The 9,314-nt window shown below is 36.6% G+C and overlaps 1 protein-coding gene across 2 annotated transcripts in view; it reads left to right on the forward strand.

Moving 5' to 3' along the window:
• Positions 1-3,506, forward strand: part of LOC132123941 (cyclin-Y) — a 52,727-nt gene extending 49,221 nt beyond the window's left edge. For both annotated transcript variants that reach the window (XM_059534628.1, XM_059534629.1), the window contains one exon: positions 1,785-3,506. In XM_059534628.1, coding sequence (XP_059390611.1) covers positions 1,785-1,901 — 117 coding nt within the window. In that variant the 3' untranslated portion in view covers positions 1,902-3,506. The remainder of the gene's footprint in view (positions 1-1,784) is intronic.
• Positions 3,507-9,314: the final 5,808 nt, after the last annotated feature.

A 9,314-nucleotide genomic window follows, 5' to 3' on the forward strand; every position in this document is an offset into this window, starting at 1 on the left:
CAGAATTTCTGGAACTTTGAAAAAGTACTACCTCACCAGCAGGGAGTTTCTGAGGGGCATTTTTTTACCCAGAACTTTTAGTTCCTGGTTCCTGCGATGGAAACACACCGAGTACCAGCCCAAAGTCCCTAGTTCCTGGGTAAAGTTCCAGCTGTGAAAACGCGGCTATAGTAACTTGATCCACATGTGACAGCCTCTTAACTTGGTCAATATATATTATATACAGGCACTGGACTAAAAATACATTCATCAGTCATCGCTTCCTAAATGAATTCAACGAGTCATCTTGTTAATGCTATAAATTAATTACAGCAATACAATTTTATTTCATCATGAACAAGAACATGAACAACAATATCACATTAGAGCACAGAAATTCCAAAATGACATTTCCCTTACATTCAACTTCCAAAAGTGCATTCATCTTTGCCATGTTACATTCCTTTAGGTGACTAGTGCTGTGTGCTGTATTCACAAAAACATAGTTAAGTCAAGTCACCTTTGTTTATATAGCGCTTTTAACAATATAGATTGTAACAAAGCAACTGAACAGCATTAAATAGGAAAATAGTGTGTCAATAAAGCAAAAATGCAGTTCATCATTGAATTCAATTATGTCAACATCCAGCTCAGTTCAGTTTAAATAGTATCTGTGCAATCAAGTCAACGAAAACGCTGGTAATTAAGTGACCCCAACTAAGCAAGTCAGAGGCGACAGCGGCAAGGAACCAAAACTCTGGGAGAAACCAGGCTCAGTTGGGGGGCCAGTCCTATTTTCAGTTTTATTTTCAGTTTTATTTATGCCATTTAATGACATAAATGGCATTAATATAATACAAGCTACGCAATATTGTGTTCATAACCGAATGCGATTCATCTAATGAACGCGTTATAGCGTAGGTTGTCAGTGATCTGCGGCTCTGTGTATTCAATGCATCTGAATAATTTCCATCTGAAAGCACGTGATGGAGATTTACTGGTACTATTAATTACAGAATCTGCTTTACTGATGAAATGTGCATGACAATTACATGTGATTTATCATGTAGCCCTTGTTTGTTGAAGACAAAATACAAAGTAAATGAGGAATTCCAGGTGTATTCAAAGTGCCACCATTACTGTCTAGAGGTAATGGCATGGTTCGCTGTGATTGGTTGTTACCGTTTACAGTGCGTGGAATGGTGTGCTTTGATAGGTTAAGCGGATATATCGCGTTCTGCAAAAAAGGGAGGCTAGCGTTTGTCGCGTAAAAAAAAATAGTAGAAACCTTGACCTAATAACTCTGTGAATATCGCATTTTGGCGAAAAATAAAAAAAAAGTGACCAACTAGATACAATACTGATCTTTTTTTTTTTTTTTTTTTTTTTTTTTTTTTTATGGCGTTTATCACGTTTTGGAACCAAACTCTTCATAAATTAGAATGATTTCTGAAGGATCATGTGCCACTGAAGACTGGAGTACTGATGTTGAAAATTCAGCTTTCCATCACAGGAATATATTAGCTTAAAAAATAAATAAATAAATAAATATATATATATATATATATATATATATATATATATATATATATATATATATATATATATATATATATTATAACACTATTTCACAGTATTACTGTTTTTAGTGTATAAATGCAGCCTTGGTGAGCATAAGAGACTTCTTTCAAAAACATAAAAAATCTTACTCATCCCAAACTTTTTGAATAGTCCAGTGGTAGTGTAAAAAAGATAAATCACAAAAAAATGTGAATGTCTGTCTCTCCTTCTCATGTTTCTCACAGGCAATCTCCAGGCTTTGTGATGACAAATATAAAGACTTGAGAAAAGCTGCCAAGAAGCGCTCAGTGAGCGCAGATAACCTGACAGTGGTCCGATGGTCGCCGGCCATCATATCCTAATAACGGTGGACACTGAGGACTTTCACGAGAGACTGAGAGAGAAAGACTATCATAAGAAGCGTTCTCTGAGAGGACACATATGTGCTTAGTACCTCCATGAGACTCTTGAGCCAGAGTGTGTCAGAAGAGTGTTCTTGCTGGCCGTACGGCTGCTGTATATACAAGACACCCACACAAAGATCACTTTCCAACCTGTGGCTTAGAGGAAAGAGAGGAGGACACTGCTACTGCAGTTCAGAAATACTATAGGATGCGAATGAAAGGATGAAAAACGAGGGAGAAAGACGCCCAATGACTGGAACCACATTCCAACTGCTCTGTCATATGTGTTTGCCATTCTAGGTGAGGAAGTATTCGTACTGTTTATTGATTTTGTATGGTTAGAAAAATTCCACTTGGACGCTCAAGGATGTGTTGTATCAAGATCAAGAGACAAAATCAACTATTTCTCAAGATATTCCCTAGATATTCCTCCATTCCTTAAAATATTTCTTTCCAAATGGCTGTGAGCTGATTAAACTATAAAATTACCACTGTTCTTACAAACTGTTGCTTAACATTTTATCTCTTCAAGATTTATTTTAAATTTAAAACATTCTTAATGACGGTTTACTGATCTAAAATTAGTCTAACAATGCAAGATCATGGGAAAATATACATTTTGGACTTCTCTGTTTAGTTGGAATATTTTATTGTGTAGTTGTTGTTGTTTTTGTTTTCCCAATTTGTAATACTCGATAAAGGCAGTTTGCACCATTTAGTCTTATAATCCAAGAGTAATTGAAGTTAACTTTGTATTTCCAAAAGGAATGTGTTGTGGAGGGTTTCAGGGATATGAAGTCCCTGGGACTTTCCTTTTGAAACACAAGATTTGATGAGCCTTGAAATGGACTGAAATTGGAAGTTTTAATTCTGAAATCTAAGGTTTTCTTCTGCAGAACCAACATTGACATTCCATCATCAATGACCATGAACGTGTATAAGCTCCATATTCTTGTCGTAAATTTTTTTTTTTTTTTTTTATATAACCTCGAATGCCAGATATACACATGCTGTGTCACTCATTTCCAATTCTCAAAGCAATACGCTGTGCTCTTTTCCGTACAATACCTGCTGGAAAGATTGAAGTGAATATTTGAAAGGCTCCTAACGAACTTTTAGATGATTTTGAGTCAAAACACAAAGGTGAAGCTCTTAGTGTTTTGCAGCGTTTTATTTCTCAATTACAATGCATCAAACCATAGACTGAATTGAAAGAGTAAAAGAATTCCTGCTGTATCCACTGCCATCACCTGCGGTGCCTGCATTTAGCGGGAAAATGGCCTTAGATGAAGAATATGAAATTAGCAACATTTAAAATTAATCTCGTTAAGACATAATGTTTTTAGACAGCAAAGTTAATTTTAAAATCAGTTCTCCCCTGTTGTAAAAGTTATGTTTAATTATGCCATCAGATGTATGTGATGATTCGTTATATTTTCTGTTAAGAATAACTGAGACTTTTTCCTTTGTGACACTTCATTCAGAAACACCTTGAGAATTAGTACTTCCAGAAATAGATGTTGTATACTGTACATACATAAATAAATTTAATTATAATCTTTAGATATTTATATGCGACCGGTATTTACTTTAGCTAATTTCTAAATTATGGACACAATTTTTAAAAAATAAAAATGTCAGTTGTTTTATCAGAAATAAGTAAATCATGGGATCCAAAAGTCTCTAAGCGGTGTCATTCTTTAATTGTAAATTTTTGTCTTCAATTGAATTTCCTGTTGATTTAAACATTTTTTTCTGCATAAAGCAATTTAACAATGTTAAAATATTATTTTATTTTTCTTGCAGCAATGAAAAACACAATTTTCTTAGTACTTACTCAAGATAACATCCATATGGCAATTTTTTTTTCAAGCAGTATGTTGATTATTGCATTAATTATAATCATTGTTTTGTTGTATCTCCAATGCCCAAAAAAAGTCTTAACAATTTGCTTAAAATTGTTTCATCTAAATGTAGTGTACACTTTGTGTCTTTTGTGTAGGCTATGTGATGCTAATATATCCAATATATAATTTCCTTTTGATTCTGTGGTGAAATATGACCCAGACGTGTTTTGTGTGAATCACGTGTTTAGATAACTTTTTGTCAGAGACGTGATACTATACAAAACATGTAACTAAGGCAGTGAACCCAGATGTTTGTTTTGGTTTATTTCCTGAAGATTAAGGAATATCGACCAAAGTTCTTCTCAAGGAGGATCTGTTCTTTGCAAATGGTGGTGCTTTAGACTCCCTTTGCACATTTTAAGTGTTGGAAATAGTTTGAAATCAGGGAAAACTTTCGAGAAAAGTGTCTTTGGGGAGACAAACGGAATCATGAATCAAAAGACTGATAAAAAGCATTTGAAGATTGTATTATTCTATTTATTTTCTGTGAGCATGTGAGGATGCGGCCCGGCGTTGGATCTGAAGACGGTGTTATAAACTCGAGTCCTGATAGGAGTTTTAGCCGTGTGCACTGAACTCTACCTCTTCATAGAGTCTGTTTCTTATTTAATACCTCTCTCTTGCTCTGTTTCTCTGTAATCTTTCTCATTTTCATTGCAATTTCTAGGAAATTACAAATTCAGATCTTTCAGAACATTTATACTATAAGTGGTTTCCTGTGTAAAAAGAAAGCAAATTGCTTTAGTTGTGACTTTTTATTTCTATGTTTGGTCACTGGTTGTATGCCTGTTATTATAAATAATACATTGTTCTTGTCATTTGTTTCTGTTCCGAAGGTCAAACCCTTCTTCAGTATCTGTTTTCAATGTGTGCCAAATGCTGAATCCTATCTCCTATCTTATTTGATTCTACTTTGTTTAACTAAGTGAACCCAGTCAGTCCAGGAGCTGGAGGCTACAGTGGTTGCATGCAGGTTTTGTTTTGTTTTTTTATGATTTTAACTGATGCTCCCAGTTCAGAAGCAATGTTTAGAGACCGCCATAAGAATAAACTTTTAAAAGTTGCAATAAAAACTGATTTGATGTGTTTTTAATGAGTCCAATCACATGATATAAGATGTATAGAGAGGACTGGAGCATATATATATATACAGTACAGACCAAAAGTTTGGACACACCTTCTCATTCAAAGAGTTTTCTTTATTTTTATGACTATGAAAATTGTAGAGTCACACTGAAGGCATCAAGGGCTATTTGACCAAGAAGGAGAGTGATGGGGTGCTGCGCCAGATGACCTGGCCTCCACAGTCACCGGACCTGAACCCAATCGAGATGGTTTAGGGGTGAGCTGGACCGCAGACAGAAGGCAAAAGGGCCAACAAGTGCTAAGCATCTCTCGGGGAACTCGTGTTCAAACCCACATCCCTTTGCGTTTCTAAAGCAATGCTCTACCACTGAGCCAAAGGAACCCTTTAAATTGGAATTAAAATTTATTAATTTAAAATGTATTAAATTTATTTAAAGAATTTCTATATATATATATAGTTGTTGTTTTGTTTTCTTCAGGGTAGGTTATCTTTTAAAAGATGACACTGAAGATTAATGTAAAAACAGAAAATCTCTATTGAAGCTTATCAGAGACTAATAAGTATAAAATATGTGAGAAATTGAATGGTTCCCAACTATTTTTATTGTTATTTCTATCATCTTGGGGGGGGGGGGGGGTGTAGTTTGACCCACATATTTTCATTTTCAAAATTAGCTGCACAAACATACACGCATAAATAAATTTACTATTCAAGGTGTTTATTTTTCCATAAAAATTCTAATATAATTTACACTTAGTATAGTATTTATTGATACTATAAAAAATAAAATAAAAAAACAACCAAACAAGCTTTGACAGATGTTCTAGAAACAGTCAACTTTCCCGGGGTGATTCAGAAAATAAGCCATTGTTTCATTTTTTTATGAATGGAATTCAATAAATACTGTATATAAAATCAAATTTACTGTTCACTGTTTGTAGATATGAAATGTTGGAGCTAGAAAGTTTTGATGCATTTTCTTTAAAACCCGACTAATACGGTCATAAACTGCATTGCATGCTATTTTATGAAATTAATAGTAATGACGTCCAAAATTAAAGCATCAACTATACCAGCAAGTCATTCTGAACCGAGAGCATATGGTGTTTCCATGTGTTTCCATCCCAAGTCCCTGGTGAACTACACCAATGCTAGTTACCTTAAAATATGTCTTTATCCAGCAGAGCGGCCTATACCAATCCTATTACAGACCCTTTATAGCTCACTCATTCAAATACGTGGAAATTACAAATTTCAACCCTGTAGTGTTATTGGAGGTTGTTACAAGACTTTTAAACTTTTGTGCCTTAATATATATATATATATATATATATATATATATATATATATATATATATATAATTTTTATGCTTCAAATCAAAGTCAATGAAGTTGCCATATGGTTCCACACTGGTCTATGTTTTTGGTCTACAGGTCTTTTTTTTTTCTTTCAAAAAGTATATATATGTTTAAAATATAAGACATGCGTATAAATATACACTAACCTAAAGGATTATTAGAAAACCCTGTTCAATTTCTCATTAATGCAATTATCTAATCAACCAATCACATGGCAGTTGCTTCAATGCAGTTAGGGGTGTGGTCCTGGTCAAGACAACCTCCTGAACTCCGAAATGAATGTCAGAATGGGTAAGAAAGGTGATTTAAGCAATTTTGAGCGTGGCATGGTTGTTGGTGCCAGACGGGCCGGTCTGAGTATTTAACAATCTGCTCAGTTACTGGGATTTTCACGCACAACCATTTCTAGGGTTTACAAAGAATGATGTGAAAAGGGAAAAACATCCAGTATGCGGAAAAACATCCAGTATTTCCTACAAATAGGAAAAAAAGGCTACAATTTGCACGAGCTCACCAAAATTGGACAGTTGAAGACTGGAAAAATGTTGCCTGGTCTGATGAGTCTGGATTTCTGTTGAGACATTCAGATGGTAGAGTCGGAATTTGGCGTAAACAGAATGAGAACATGGATCCATCATGCCTTGTTACCACTGTGCAGGCTGGTGGTGGTGGTGTAATGGTGTGGGGGATGTTTTCTTGGCACACTTTAGGCCCCTTAGTGCCATTTGGGCATCATTTGGGAGGGAAGTCGTGGCCTAATGGTTAGAGAGTCGAAATGGCAATCGAAAGGTTGTGAGTTCGAGTCTTGGGCCGGCAGGAATTGTGGGTGGGGGGAGTGCATGTACAGTTCTCTCTCCACCTGCAATACCATGACTGAGGTGCCCTTGAGCAAGGCACCGAACCCCCAACTGCTCCCCGGGCGCCGCAGCATAAATGGCTGCCCACTGCTCTGGGTGTGTGCTCACAGTGTGTGTGTGTGTTCACTGCTCTGTGTGTGTGCACTTCGGATGAGTTAAATGCAGAGCACAAATTCTGAGTATGGGTCACTATACTTGGCTGAATGTCACGTCACTTTCACTTTTCACTTTCATTTAAATTCCACGGCGTACCTGAGCATTGTTTCTGACCATGTCCATCCCTTTATGACCACCATGTACCCATCCTCTGATGGCTACTTCCAGCAGGATAATGCACCATGTCACAAAGCTCGAATCATTTCAAATTGGTTTCTTGAACATGACAATGAGTTCACTGTACTCAAATGGCCCCCACAGTCACCAGATCTCAACCCAATAGAGCATCTTTGAGATGTAGTGGAACGGGAGCTTCGTGCCCTGGATGTGCATCCCACAAATCTCCATCAACTGCAAGATGCTATCCTATCAATATGGGCCAACATTTCTAAAGAATGCTTTCAGCACCTTGTTGAATCAATGCCACGTAGAATTAAGGCAGTTCTGAAGGTGAAAGGGGGTCAAACACAGTATTAGTATGGTGTTCCTAATAATCCTTTAGGTGAGTGTAAATACATACATAAAACTTATATAAACTGCATAGAATATTTATCATATTCTTTTTCTTTTATTTAGGAAGATTCTTTTTCATGCGTCAAAGTCACTTAGGCAACTACTTTGACGAACAACAGTAATTTGTTTTCCAAAAAGTGGGTATATACAAAATATAAATTATATATATAAATATATACAACCCGAATTCCGAAAAAGTTGGGACGTTTTTTAAATTTTAATAAAATGAAAACTAAAAGACTTTCAAATCACATGAGCCAATATTTTATTCACAATAGAACATAGATAACATAGCAAATGTTTAAACTGAGAAAGTTTACAATTTTATGCACAAAATGAGCTCATTTCAATTTTGATTTCTGCTACAGGTCTCAAAATAGTTGGGACGGGGCATCTTTACCATGGTGTAGCATCTCCTTTTCTTTTCAAAACAGTTTGAAGACGTCTGGGCATTGAGGCTATGAGTTGCTGGAGTTTTGCTGTTGGAATTTGGTCCCATTCTTGCCTTATATAGATTTCCAGCTGCTGAAGAGTTCGTGGTCATCTTTGATGTATTTTTCGTTTAATGATGCGCCAAATGTTCTCTATAGGTGAAAGATCTGGACTGCAGGCAGGCCAGGTTAGCACCCGGACTCTTCTACGACGAAGCCATGCTGTTGTTATAGCTGCAGTATGTGGTTTTGCATTGTCCTGCTGAAATAAACAAGGCCTTCCCTGAAATAGACGTTGTTTGGAGGGAAGCATATGTTGCTCTAAAACCTTTATATACCTTTCAGCATTCACAGAGCCTTCCAAAACATGCAAGCTGCCCATACCGTATGCACTTATGCACCCCCACACCATCAGAGATGCTGGCTTTTGAACTGAACGCTGATAACATGCTGGAAGGTCTCCCTCCTCTTTAGCCCGGATAACACGGCGTCCGTGATTTCCAACAAGAATGTCAAATTTGGACTCGTCTGACCATAAAACACTATTCCACTTTGAAATAGTCCATTTTAAATGAGCCTTGGCCCACAGGACACGACAGCGCTTCTGGATCATGTTCACATATGGCTTCTTTTTTGCATGATAGAGCTTTAGTTGGCATCTGCTGATGGCACGGCGGATTGTGTTTACCGACAGTGGTTTCTGAAAGTATTCCTGGGCCCATTTAGTAATGTCATTGACACAATCATGCCGATGAGTGATGCAGTGTCGTCTGAGAGCCCGAAGACCACCGGCATCCAATAAAGGTCTCCGGCCTTGTCCCTTACGCACAGAGATTTCTCCAGTTTCTCTGAATCTTTTGATGATGTTATGCACTGTAGATGATGAGATTTGCAAAGCCTTTGCAATTTGACGTTGAGGAACATTGTTTGTAAAGTTTTCCACAATTTTTTTACGCAGTCTTTCACAGATTGGAGAGCCTCTGCCCATCTTTACTTCTGAGAGACTCTGCTTCTCTAAGACAAAGCTTTTATAGCTAATCATGTTACAGACCTGATATCAA

Source organism: Carassius carassius, chromosome 42 (assembly GCF_963082965.1).
Source record: "Carassius carassius chromosome 42, fCarCar2.1, whole genome shotgun sequence".
NCBI lineage: Eukaryota > Metazoa > Chordata > Actinopteri > Cypriniformes > Cyprinidae > Carassius > Carassius carassius.